Source organism: Coregonus clupeaformis, chromosome 21 (assembly GCF_020615455.1).
Source record: "Coregonus clupeaformis isolate EN_2021a chromosome 21, ASM2061545v1, whole genome shotgun sequence".
Lineage (NCBI taxonomy): Eukaryota > Metazoa > Chordata > Actinopteri > Salmoniformes > Salmonidae > Coregonus > Coregonus clupeaformis.
In genome coordinates, this window is record NC_059212.1 from 24,716,608 (window position 1) to 24,730,155 (window position 13,548).

At 44.1% G+C, this 13,548-nt stretch overlaps 1 protein-coding gene across 8 annotated transcripts in view; it reads left to right on the forward strand.

The window, feature by feature from the left end:
* Positions 1-1,753: 1,753 nt before the first annotated feature.
* The window catches only part of LOC121535141 (eukaryotic translation initiation factor 4 gamma 1-like), a 33,633-nt gene continuing 21,838 nt past the window's right edge, over positions 1,754-13,548 (forward strand). For 4 of the 8 annotated variants that reach the window (XM_045206266.1, XM_045206267.1, XM_045206271.1 and 1 more), the window contains exons 1-7: positions 1,754-2,162; positions 4,469-4,587; positions 4,741-4,857; positions 5,081-5,113; positions 5,786-5,806; positions 6,016-6,195; positions 6,471-6,570. In XM_045206266.1, coding sequence (XP_045062201.1) covers positions 4,513-4,587; positions 4,741-4,857; positions 5,081-5,113; positions 5,786-5,806; positions 6,016-6,195; positions 6,471-6,570 — 526 coding nt within the window. In that variant the 5' untranslated portion in view covers positions 1,754-2,162; positions 4,469-4,512. The remainder of the gene's footprint in view (positions 2,163-4,468; positions 4,588-4,740; positions 4,858-5,080; positions 5,114-5,785; positions 5,807-6,015; positions 6,196-6,470; positions 6,571-13,548) is intronic. The other 4 variants (XM_045206268.1, XM_045206269.1, XM_045206270.1 and 1 more) reach the window with 4 other exon arrangements.

Sequence of the window (13,548 nt, forward strand, 5' to 3'; positions counted from 1 at the left end):
CTTGCCTATGGAGCTGTGAGGAGAACGGTACCTCCTTACCTTCAGGCTCTGATCAGACCCTACACCCAAACGAGGGCACTACGTTCATCCACCTCTGGCCTGCTAGCCCCCCTACCTCTACGGAAGCACAGTTCCCGCTCAGCCCAGTCAAAGCTATTCGCTGCTCTGGCACCCCAATGGTAGTGGAACAAGCTCCCCCACGACGCCAGGACAGCGGAGTCACTGACCACCTTCCGGAGACACTTGAAAACCTACCTCTTTAAGGAATACCTGGAATAGTATAACAGTAATCCTTCTACCCCGGGTATCCTAAGTTTGTAAGTCGCTCTGGATAAGAGCGTCTGCTAAATGACTTAAATGTAAATGTAAATGTAGATATTCCATTAAAAATCAGCCGTTTCCAGCTACAATAGCCATTTACAACATTAACAATGTCTACACTGTATTTTTGATCAATTTGATGTTATTTTAATGGACAAAAAAATTGCTTTTCTTTCGAAAACAATAAAATTTCGAGGTGACCCCAAACTTTTCAATGGTAGTGTAGGTCTCAATATGTCTTCCCTATCAAAATAAAGGTTAAATACATTGAATTAAATAAATAATACCAATCTGACTCATAATCTCTGAACGTTGTACAAGTTCCTCTGAAGATGATTAAAGTGATTGCGACTGAAGAACCAAACCTGTATGGGTGTCTCAAGAACTGTGTGTGCTCTGGGGCCATATGTATCAAGCCTCTCAGAGAAGGAATGCCTTTTAGATTAATTCACAATTAATAAGATTACATGGACAGGGGCGACCAGATCCTAGATCAGTTCTCCTACTCTGAGACTCTTCGATACATACAGCTTCTGGTGTTTCTCACGTGTTTCAAGCACCATGCACCAATTCACTGAGCCATTAGAGTGCACAGAGGGAGCACAGTATGAGAGGAAGCGATTTTAGAATCTTCAGGCCCACAGCAACTAGGCAAATTGCCACTTATTTTGTTCTCCAGAGGCTAAGTGTGTAAAGTCAAGTCAAATTACCCTTATTATATCAATACTGCAGTTGGAAATCCATTTGGCTGTCAGCTTCACAGTTGAAGTTTGAAGAGGAGGGGAATGAATCCACAATCTTGTGGGGTTTGTGTGACCCCTGAGAAAGATTGAAGGATATACATCAACCACCACTGACTGACTAATAATATAATATATAATATAATATATAATATGCCATTTAGCAGACGCTTTTATCCAAAGCGACTTACAGTCATGCGTGCATTAAAAAAAAAAATGTGTGTATGGGTGGTCCCGGGGATCGAACCCACTACCTTTACAAGCACCGTGCTCTACCAGCTGAGCTACAAAGGACTAACTCTTATCGCTCTTTAATTCTGCATTGTGTCACCTCTTAATTGAAAAAGTACTGTATTATATCAATTAATAACTTATTGACTAAATTACCTTTTTCTTATATATGTAGACCTACTACAGACATGCCAAGTTATTGGCCTTGATCAATTAAAGACAAATATGTCTACTCTTGAGAAGATGTAATTTCCTTGTTTACGCACTATAATCTATGGGGGTGTAAGTGACAAATGAATACAAAAGAATGGAATAATAGCTCTTAAAAATAATTTATACAACATGCATATGAAATTTGTGTACAAAAGTGGAAAATGCAAATTATTGTATCCACTGTCACATGACGGAGGATGCGGCATCAAATAATGATTTTCCCGGAAGTACCCATGCGACTTATCAGGCGCACGGTCCGGCCGGCTCCAGCGGACGAGAATGCATCGCAACATGGCCTCGCTGTAAACCGAACGAAACCCCAGTAGAGTGTATTTTACCCGCAATCCGTCACCATCGGCGCCTTGATCATGGACCTCCGGTCCAGAGGATTCTTTCGGAGGCATTGGAGTTGTCAATAATAATCTTCAAGTGCTATATTAATACATTTTGTGCCCTAGTCACTTTTGCACGCTCCAGGGATTTAAAGAACAAGTGACAGCAATAGCACTCACCCCAATAAGGGCACCACTTTCCATTTGGAGGAGAGGACAATAAACTACACTACCATTTTTAAGTAACGGACGATAGGGTTTAATATATATTTTCCATTGCTGATTCCAGTCTTCGCTCATATCCCTCAGACACTATTCATAACCGGTAAGAATCCAGTGTTCGCTACCTGCTTTCGTTCTTTGAAAGACAAATGGCTGAAGGCCCTGCTCTGTCAGTCCATTTACAAGGTTAGCTAACCTAGCTAGCCAGCTTAGAAGAGTAGCTAATGTTCGCTAGCTACATGTTAAACCGCTAGCTAGCTAACTAAAATTAATATTGGCTTTTTCTGTGCTCGTCAAAGCGACCTTGATTTCTAACCTTTGAGTTTAAACTAATGTCGGGCATTTCATTATTGAAGTTAGTTAGCCAACTCATGTCTGTGTTTGAAGTTGGTGAACGTATTGGTAAATTAGTTAGCGAGCTAACGCTAGCCTGGAACGTTAATGCCACCTCTTCCAAACTAGCTAATCTTCCCTGTTTTTTGAACGTTCAACTTGACAGTTCCCATCGAAACAAATTGCCTATCTAAACCATTTCGTTATCATGTGTTTTACTTCAAAATGCCGGTCTGGCAATTTACTCTTCAGTTTCTTAAACCACACTTTTAAAATATGTAACGTTGGTTAATCCGACCTGTCAACATAGCTAAATCTAGGTAAGGCAATGGTCATGCTGGTTTTTCAATGTGTGCGGCTTGGTTGGGCCTACAATGAATGAATTCTCCTCGCAAGACTAGCATGACAATTAACATATGAAAGTGCATCAACTATTTCAATTGGATACCAAAAAAGTAATATCTTTAATATTGCGATCCACAAATGATGTGTCGACATGTCACTGCAAAATGTATCATATGGGCTTCGGAATAAGTCAAGTTCAGTCACTCGACATTACTATGAGAGACACGTAGGCTACTGCACAGACTAGCTAACGCGCGTTAGTTAGTGGTGTGTGTGTGTGTGACATCCACCATTGGACCCCGGTGGTATTAGTGCGCTAGAAGGCCTTCCTTGCAATTTGATCCACCAGTAATGTTAGCTATACCGAATCAAACCACAAACCGATCGTGTTATCATACGGTTATTTCATGATCTTTATTTATATTTAGTGCCTAAAATGTGTTTACCGAAGAGTGGGCTAGCCACAGATGGGATAACATGGCTAACACCGGCTACTTGCTAGCTAGTAGCTAGCTAGCCATATGACACGTCTTCCTAATGTGAGATCGCCTCTTTAGACCATGTGATAACAGTTTGACACTACTTATTTTCATGCTTGAATTAATGGCAACACTAGCAATATGTCATGGGAAATTGCTGAAACTTCTTAAATGTCGCAGTAGTCCCATGCTTGTCTACAACCCACACCCCTCAAATGTGGAATATATTGTTTCACAGTAAAAATATACATGTTATTGAGAGTGTTAGAGAATCTCTAAGGAATCTCAAACATTGTAACCACTAACCAGCACATGTCTACAAAACGGGGACAATCTGTTACAATCAAATGGAGGCTACTGGCAAGTGAACTTTGATCTGAAACAAGACATTCTCTGATCCTAAATAACCAGTTAGTTCAATTGAGCGTGAGGCCAGCGTGAGCCTAATCCCCAATCACTCATGAAACGGATGCCGAGAAGTTCATATAAACCCCATGACCCCAGGAACTGATTTTTCGCCATTTCTAATCTGCATCCATGTGTCACGTCAAATTCATCTCCCCCATCAATATGTGTTGATGATAGTCATGGTGTGACATGTTTTTTATAGGCTAAACCTAGAAGGCTGCAAGTGGAAAGCGAAGGAGGGATACAGGGAGGTGAAAATAAGTGTGTATTGGCTTAAGGATACAGGGAGGAGGCATTCCTGTTATCAGGGCAGGGTCAGTAAACCCCACCCTTGCTGCTTGGTGGGACAACCTTTCTTTAGCGCAGACAAACCCACTAACCCATTTCCAATGTTGGAACTCGGCTCAACAACAACGCTGTCAAAACTTCTGACAACCCTGTTAGTGGAAGCCCATGAAATGGTGTTCTAACCCAAGGTCTAGCCTACCTACTGTAACGTTTCCTACTTTGTAACAGCAACTTTTGACCAGTGTCGGGTTGTTTGGCACTAGGCCTTACGTCACAACCTACTACAAACAGACAAACACTCAGGCTTTCTCATGACTGTCATATTAAGTACTGGAGCTTTTGTGAGGGCAGCCTCAAGTTAACTTCTTAGGGGGTTAACTTGAGGCTGCTCTAAAGGTCACTGGGCATGGTGTCCAGGTTATTATTGTATATCTAGTCTACTCACCCTAGCCTAGTCCGGCTTACCCAGTATCAAAATGGAGATTGTAGTCTTCGAGGGTTTTTTGTTGGATTTGAATTTTTAGCTCTTTTGCGAACTCTTCCTCCTTCTCCTCAGATCGGCTGGCAAGTCAGCGCCACCCTAATGCAGAACCAAGTGAAATGAACAAACCACCGCAGCCTATAACGGGACCCACCTCTGTCCCACATCCTTCCCCCTCCCCTGGACTGACACAGGTGAGAGTCAATGACAAGACCCAGCGTGCGTTGATGGGTCAGGGTAGTGTCCAATAAGAATGCACAATTTTTTTTCCATTTTGAAACGTTTTGCTACATTATACCCTATTGAACACAACCCATCTTTGGCAGGAAGTTAGCCGACTAACGTAGTTTTGTTTCTCTCCCTCCCCTCTCTCCCAGGCTGCCTATGCCCCAGGACAGCCCCCTTCTCTCGTCTTCGCTTCCCCACCACCTCAACAAATGAACTCTGCACCGCAACCGCGACAGGTATTGCTCTCTCCTTCTTCTTTTCCCTCTCCATCTCTCTTGTTCTATTTCCCGCTCTTTTGTTCACACTCTCTAAATGTCAAAGCATCTGTTATGCTGTTAACTCTAACTCTAGCTCAACTGTAACGCTTTGGTCCAACCTGTGTCTGTGTTTAAGTCTCTCTCCCTTCTCTCTGGCTACCAACCTTGATCTCTTGCTCTCTTTTGCTGTCCTCCCTCCCAGTTCGCTGCAGGGCCTCGTGCTTTACACCAACAGGTACTAACTCCCCTCACCTTCCCCAAAATGTCTGTCATCTCGACATGAAAGTAGACCGCTGTGCATGAATGCAATTTAACTTTAGAGAAGGATGAGGCTAAACAGCCATTCAAGTTCTGACCAGACCCAGCTGTAACTAGAAGCAAAACCACCTGATTTTAATGAAATATTTCAAAACATATCAATTCAGACCATGAGTAGAGTGCTGGACTAGAATCCTCAGCCCTTTTGTGGCTCTCCAGGACCAAGGATTCCCATAGTGAAGATGTTCAGGCTGGTAATTCCATAGGCTACCCTTGGTAACACCTGATATGATTCCACCCACTGTAGGACTATACAGTAAAGTTCCTAGGCACCAGGGTCCTCCTGTTTGTGTAAATTAGTTTCCCTAATCAGGCAAAGTGCCAGCCAACCCATCAGCTAGGCCTACAATCAAGAGGCTTGAATGAAACTAGAAGAAATGTATGGTAGTTCTTTGTGAATTTAAGTCTGTTGCTTTATATCTCTTTGATGGCTTCATATTTTCTGATAGTCAGCAGCTAACTGTTAGTGGCTGAGTGATATACTGCTGCTTCTCATTCTCTCTCATTCCTTCTGCTCTCTTTCTCCTTTTCTCCTGTCGTCCTCTCTCCCGCCTCTCTTGCTCTCTGCTCGTGTGTTGTGCGGCTGAAGGGTGGATACAGGGCACTGCAGGTAACGGAAACCCCGACAGTCATCGTGTGGTCAGCTCTCTGGAGTCTTGACCTACCTCAACCATCTGACAGTTTCAACATGTGACATTTTAACACCGCAGTAACACACAGCTCACCATTTTAGATAATACACACACTCAAATATACTGTTTTTTAAAAATATATATATATTAATATTACAGATTTTCTCTCTCCCCTCCATCTCTCTAGCCCTACTATGCTAACAGGCCCGCCATGCCCACCAGTGCCCCCCGGGTCCAGACCAGCAGCGGGCCTCGTCCGGTGGGTCCCACACACGTCTACCAGCCCAGCTCCCAGATGATGATGATCCCTGGGCAGCAGTTGTCCTTTGCTGGCTCCCCTCAGGGCTACTTCATCCCCCCTGGACAGGTACCACAACCGGTCATGATGACTTTATGTTAATAGTCAACTTTACTTGAAATAGGGTTGCAAGATTCTGGAATTTCACAGGTTTCCGGAATTTCTGAAAAACCTAGCAATTTCGGGAATGTTTTGGGAATTTTGCAACCCTAATTGTTCAACACCTCTCATACGGTATTCCAGCGCCAAAAAGTCTAAAATCACCATAGAGGTAATGTTGCATACTGTTATAGCTATACCTTAACACAGCAAACAACTTTTTTTTTTTCCCTCTCTGTCTGTAGTACCGGGCTCCCTATATGCCACCCAGTCCACAATACCCCGTGACCAGCGGCACGGCAGGCTTCTACCCAGGAACCAGCCCGGCTGAATACCCCACCTATGGTAAGAGGCTCCGCTCTGGGCTGTGCCCCACCAGCCAAGTACAACCATGACCACAACCACAATCTTGATTGGAACCACAGGCACGGCTAGATCAGCAGGTAGAACTCTAACCAATATTTTTAACAGCAAAAATATTACACCAACAAAACGCACGAAAATGGATGAGCAAGCGTTGTAATGTTTCTAAAACAATAATGTATTACTAGTAAGAAGTAACTAAAGTGGTATATTTAATAATTTTATTTTTTTGTGACCTGAGTCTAACATAAATACACTTCATAACTAAAAGTATGTGGAGACCTGCTTGTCGAACATCTCATTCCAAAATCATGGGCATTAATGTGGAGTTGGTCCCGCCTTTGCTGCTATAACAGCCTCCAGTCTTCTGGGAAGGCTTTACACTAGATGTTAGAACATTGCTGCGGGGACTTGCTTCCATTCAGCCACGAGCATTAGTGAGGTTGGGCACTGATGTTGGGGTGTTTAAGCATGGCGCGCAGTCGGCATTCCAATTCATCCCAAAGGTGTTAGATGGGGTTGAGGTCAGGGCTCTGTGCAGGCCAGTCAAGTTCTTCCACACCAATATCGACAAAACATTTCTGTATGGACCTTGCGTTGTGCATGGGGGCCATTGTATTGCTGAAACAGGAAAGGTCATTCCCCAAACTGTTGCCACAAAGTTGGAAGCACAGAATCATCTAGAATTTCATTGTATGCTGTAGTCTTAAGATTTAAGACTAAGGGGCCTAGCCCGAAATATGGAAAAAGAGCCCCAGACCATTATTCCTCCTCCACCAAACTTTACAGTTGCCACTATACATTGGGCCTGGTAGTGTTCTCCTGGCATCTGCCAAACCCAGATTCATCCGTTTGACTTCCAGATGGTGAAGCATGATTCATCACTCCAGAGAACACGTTTCAACTGCTCCAGAGTCCAATGGCGGCAAGCTTTACATCACTCCAGCCAACGCTCGGCGTTGATTATATTTCTATGGTCTCTCCGGTCAGCCCCAGTACTCTGTTCTATAGATTATATTTCTGTGGTCTCCGGTCAGCCCCAGTACTCTGTTCTATAGATTATATTTATATGGTTCTCTCCGGTCAGCTCCAGTACTCTGTTCTATAGATTATATTTCTATGGTCTCTCCGGTCAGCCCCAGTACTCCGTTCTATAGATTATATTTCTGTGGTCTCCGGTCAGCCCCAGTACTCTGTTCTATAGATTATATTTATATGGTTCTCTCCGGTCAGCTCCAGTACTCTGTTCTATAGATTATATTTCTATGGTTCTCTCCGGTCAGCTCCAGTACTCCATTGGGTGCATTTTTATTTGCATTTAGGGGTGTGACCTCCCCTCCATGACAAGGGAAGTGATGAGCCCACACCCACACAGTGAGGTGCTGACTAACAGATTTACATTTGACTCATTTAGCAGACTCTTATCCAGAGCCTCTCACGGTTAGTGCATTCATCTTAGCTAGGTAAGACAACCACATATCACAGTCATAGTAAGTCAAACTTGTCCTTTTCTGCTATCATTAAAGTTAGAGGTAAACTCTAGAATGAGAGAATACGCTGATGAACTAGAGATCCTGGTTCGAATCCAGGCTCTGTCGTAGCTGGCCGCGACCGGGAGACCCATGGGGCGGCGCACAATTGGCCCAGCGTCGTCCAGGGTAGGGGAGGGAATGGCCGGCAGGGATGTAGCTCAGTTGGTAGAGCATGGCGTTTGCAACGCCAGGGTTGTGGGTTCGATTCCCACGGGGGGCCAGTATGAAAAAAAATTAAAATGTATGCACTCACTAACTGTAAGTCGCTCTGGATAAGAGCGTCTGCTAAATGACTAAACTGTAACTGTAAACTGTCCCGTTCTGTGAGCTTGTGTGGCCTACCACTTCGCAACTGAGCCGTTGCTGCTCCTAGACGTTTCCACTTCACAATAACAGCACTTACAGTTGACCAGGGCAGAACTTTGACAAACTGACTTGTTGTAAAGGTGGCATCTTATGACGGTGCCACGTTGAAAGTCACTGAGCACTTCAGTAAGGCCATTCTACTGCCAATGTTTGTCTATGGAGATTGCATGGTGGTGCGCTCGATTTTATACACCTGTCAGCAACGCGTGTGGCAGAAATAGCCGAATCCACTAATTTGTAGGTGTGTCCTCATACACATATACAGTGGGGGGGAAAAAGCATTGTCAGCCACCAATTGTTCAAGTTCTCCCACTTAAAAAGATGAGAGAGGCCTGTAATTTTCATCATAGGTACACGTCAACTATGACAGACCAAATGAGATCACATTGTAGGATTTGTAATGAATTTATTTGCAAATTATGGTGGAAAATAAGTATTTGGTCAATAACAAAAGTTTCTCAATACTTTGTTATATACCCTTTGTTGGCAATGACACAGGTCAAACGTTTTCTGTAAGTCTTCACAAGGTTTTCACACACTGTTGCTGGTATTTTGGCCCATTCCTCCATGCAGATCTCCTCTAGAGCAGTGATGTTTTGGGGCTGTCGCTGGGCAACACAGACTTTCAACTCCCTCCAAAGATTTTCTATGGGGTTGAGATCTGGAGACTGGCTAGGCCACTCCAGGACCTTGAAATGCTTCTTACGAAGCCACTCCTTCGTTGCCCGGGCGGTGTGTTTGGGATCATTGTCATGCTGAAAGACCCAGCCACGTTTCATCTTCAATGCCCTTGCTGATGGAAGGAGGTTTTCACTCAAAATCTCACGATACATGGGCCCATTCATTCTTTCCTTTACACGGATCAGTCGTCCTGGTCCCTTTGCAGAAAAACAGCCCCAAAGCATGATGTTTCCACCCCCATGCTTCACAGTAGGTATGGTGTTCTTTGGATGCAACTCAGCATTATTTGTCCTCCAAACACGACGAGTTGCGTTTTTACCAAAAAGTTATATTTTGGTTTCATCTGACCATATGACATTCTCCCAATGCTCTTCTGGATCATCCAAATGCACTCTAGCAAACTTCAGACGGACCTGGACATGTACTGGCTTAAGCAGGGGCACACTTCTGGCACTGCAGGATTTGAGTCCCTGGCGGCGTAGTGTGTTACTGATGGTAGGCTTTGTTACTTTGGTCCCAGCTCTCTGCAGGTCATTCATTAGGTCCCCCTGTGTGGTTCTGGGATTTATGCTCACCGTTCTTGTGATCATTTTGACCCCACGGGGTGAGATCTTGCGTGGAGCCCCAGATCGAGGGAGATTATCAGTGGTCTTGTATGTCTTCCATTTCCTAATAATTGCTCCCACAGTTGATTTCTTCAAACCAAGCTGCTTACCTATTGCAGATTCAGTCTTCCCAGCCTGGTGCAGGTCTACAATTTTGTTTCTGGTGTCCTTTGACAGCTCTTTGGTCTTGGCCATAGTGGAGTTTGGAGTGTGACTGTTTGAGGTTGTGGACAGGTGTATTTTATACTGATAACAAGTTCAAACAGGTGCCATTAATACAGGTAACGAGTGGAGGACAGAGGAGCCTCTTAAAGAAGAAGTTACAGGTCTGTGAGAGCCAGAAATCTTGCTTGTTTGTAGGTGACCAAATACTTATTTTCCACCATAATTTGCAAATAAATTCATAAAAAATCCTACAATGTGATTTTCTGGGGAAAAAAATCTCAATTTGTCTGTCATAGTTGACGGAAAATCACATTGTATGATTTTTAAGTAATTAATTTGCATTTTATTGCATGACATAAGTATTTGATACATCAGAAAAGCTGAACTTAATATTTGGTACAGAAACCTTTGTTTGCAATTACAGAGATCATACGTTTCCTGTAGGTCTTGACCAGGTTTGCACACACTGCAGCAGGAATTTTGGCCCACTCCTCCATACAGACCTTCTCCAGATCCTTCAGGTTTCGGGGCTGTCGCTGGGCAATATGGACTTTCAGCTCCCTCCAAAGATTTTCTATTGGGTTCAGGTCTGGAGACTGGCTATTTTTGTCTCATCAGACCACATGACCTTCTCCCATTCCTTCTCTGGATCATCCAGATGGTCATTGGCAAACTTCAGACGGGCCTGGACATGCGCTGGCTTGAGCAGGGGGACCTTGCGTGCGCTGCAGGATTTTAATCCATGACGGCGTAGTGTGTCACTAATGGTTTTCTTTCAGACTGTGGTCCCAGCTCTCTTCAGGTCATTGACCAGGTCCTGCCGTGTAGTTCTGGGCTGATCCCTCACCTTCCTCATGATCATTGATGCCCCACGAGGTGAGATCTTGCATGGAGCCCCAGACCGAGTGGGATTGACCATAATCTTGAACTTCTTCAGTTTTCTAATAATTGCGCCAACAGTTGTTGCCTTCTCACCAAGCTGCTTGCCTATTGTCCTGTAGCCCACCCCAGCCTTGTGCAGGTCTACAATTTTATCCCTGATGTCCTTACACAGCTCTCTGGTCTTGGCCATTGTGGAGAGGTTGGAGTCTGTTTGATTGAGTGTGTGGACAGGTGTATTTTATACAGGTAACGAGTTCAAACAGGTGCAGTTAATACAGGTAATGAGTGGAGAACAGGAGGGCTTCTTAAAGAAAAACTAACAGGTCTGTGAGAGCTGGAATTCTTACTGGTTGGTAGGTGATCAAATACTTATGTCATGCAATAAAATGCAAATGATTTACTTAAAAATCATACAATGTGATTTTCTGGATTTGTGTTTTAGATTCCGTCTCTCACAGTTGAAGTGTACCTATGATAAAAATTACAGACCTCTACATGCTTTGTAAGTAGGAAAACCTGCAAAATCGGCAGTGTATCAAATACTTGTTCTCCCCACTGTATATATACACATACAGCTGTGGAAAAAATTAAGAGACCACTGCAAATCTTTCTTAAATCAGCATCTCTACATGTATGACAGCCATTCCATTCCAGTGTCTGTTGAATTCCAACACAGGCACACCTCATTCTACTGAATTAGGTACTGATTAGGTGATCACCTGAACCAAATCTTATTTAACGAGGAAAAGTATAAAAAACACTGCTGTGGTCATCACTATCCTCTTGCAATAGGACCAGCTGGATGGCAAAAACAGTGCTAATAGTACCTTCAAAAGTAATATTAATCAAAAAATAACTATTGACCATGCCATAAGAGTTGAAAAGGAACGTTTTGAGTGAGGAAAAGAAGGGTTCAATTGTGGCTTTACTGGCAGAGAGATACAGTGAGGGTCAGGTTGCTTCCATCCATCCAAAATTTCAAAGACGGCGGTTCATAAGAACAAGGTCAAGCAGCAGACATTCGGGACAACAAAGCTACAGACCGGCAGAGGGTGAAAACGATTCTCTACTGACCGGGATGACCGCCAACTCATTTGAATGTCACTCAACAACCGTAGGATGACATCAAGTGACCTACAAAAATAATGGCAGACGGCAGCTGGGGTGAAGTGCACAGTGAGAACGGTTCGAAACAGGCTCCGAGGGGCAGGGCTGAAGTCGTGCAATGCTAGAAAAAAGCCCTTCATCAATGACAAGCAAAGAAGAGCCAGGCTGAGGTTTGCAAAAGACCATAAGGATTGGACTGTAGAGGACTGGAGTAAGGTCATCTTCTCTGATGAGTCCAATTTTCAGCTTTGCCCAACACCTGGTTGTCTAATGGTTAGACGGAGACCTGGAGAGGCCCACAAGCCACAGTGTCTCACACCCACTGTGAAATTTGGTGGAGGATCGGAGATGATCTGGGGGTGCTTCAGCAGGCTGGAATCGGGCAGATTTGTCTTTGTGAAGGACGCATGAATCAAGCCATGTACAAGGTTGTCCTGGAAGAAAACTTGCTTCCTTTTGCTCTGACATTGTTCCCCAACTCTGAGGATTGGTTTTTCCAGCAGGACAATGCGCCATGCCACACAGCCAGGTCAATCAAGGTGTGGATGGAGGACCACCAGATCAAGACCCTGTCATGGCCAGCCCAATCTCCAGACCTGAACCCCATTGAAAACTTCTGGAACGTGATCAAGAGGAAGATGGATGGTCACAAGCCATCAAACAAAGCTGAGCTGCTTGAATTTTTGCTCCAGGAGTGGCATAAAGTCACCCAACATCAATGTGAAAGACTGGTGGAGAGCATGCCAAGACGCATGAAAGCTGTGATTTGAAAATCAGGGTTATTCCACCAAATATTGATTTCTGAACTCTTCCTTAGTTAAAACATTAGTATTGTGTTGTTTAAAAATGAACATGAACTTATTTTATTTGCATTATTTGAGGTCTGACAACACTGCGTCTTCTGTTATTTTGACCAGTTGTCATTTTCTGCAAATAAATGCTCTAAATGACAATATTTATATTTGGAATTTGGGAGAAATGTTGTCAGTAGTTTATAGAATAAAACAAAAATGTTATTTTTACCCAAACACATACCTATAAATAGTAACACCAGAGAAACTGATAATTTTGCAGTGGTCTCTTACTTTTTTCCAGAGCTGTGTATATATATATCACAGATGAGACAAATGTTCACCTGCCCCTTTTTAAGGGTGGGAGGTTACCGGGGTAGTGTGACTCAAGTCATGTTTGTGCCTGTGAGATTTTAGTCTGACTAGTAGAAGCGTTGTCTTCTCTTCCCTAGCAGTTGAAACTCAAAGATAGAAAAACAGGGGCCTCCCGAGTGGCGCATCGGTCTAAGGCACTGCATCGCAGTGCTTGAGGCGTCACTACAGACCTGGGTTCGATCCCAGGCTGTGTCGCGACCGGGAGACCCATGAGGCGTCGCACAATTGGCCCAGCGTCGTCTGTGTTAGGGGAGGGTTTGTCCGACCGGGATGTCCTTGTCCCATCGCGCTCTAGTGACTCCTTGTGGCGGGCTGGGCGCATGCACACTGACTTTGGTCGGCAGTTTTACGGTGTGTCCTCCGACGCATTGGTGCGGCTGGTTTCCGGGTTAAGCGAGCAGTGTGTCAAAAAGCAGTGCGGCTTAGCAGGGTTGTGTTTTGGAGGACGCATGGCTC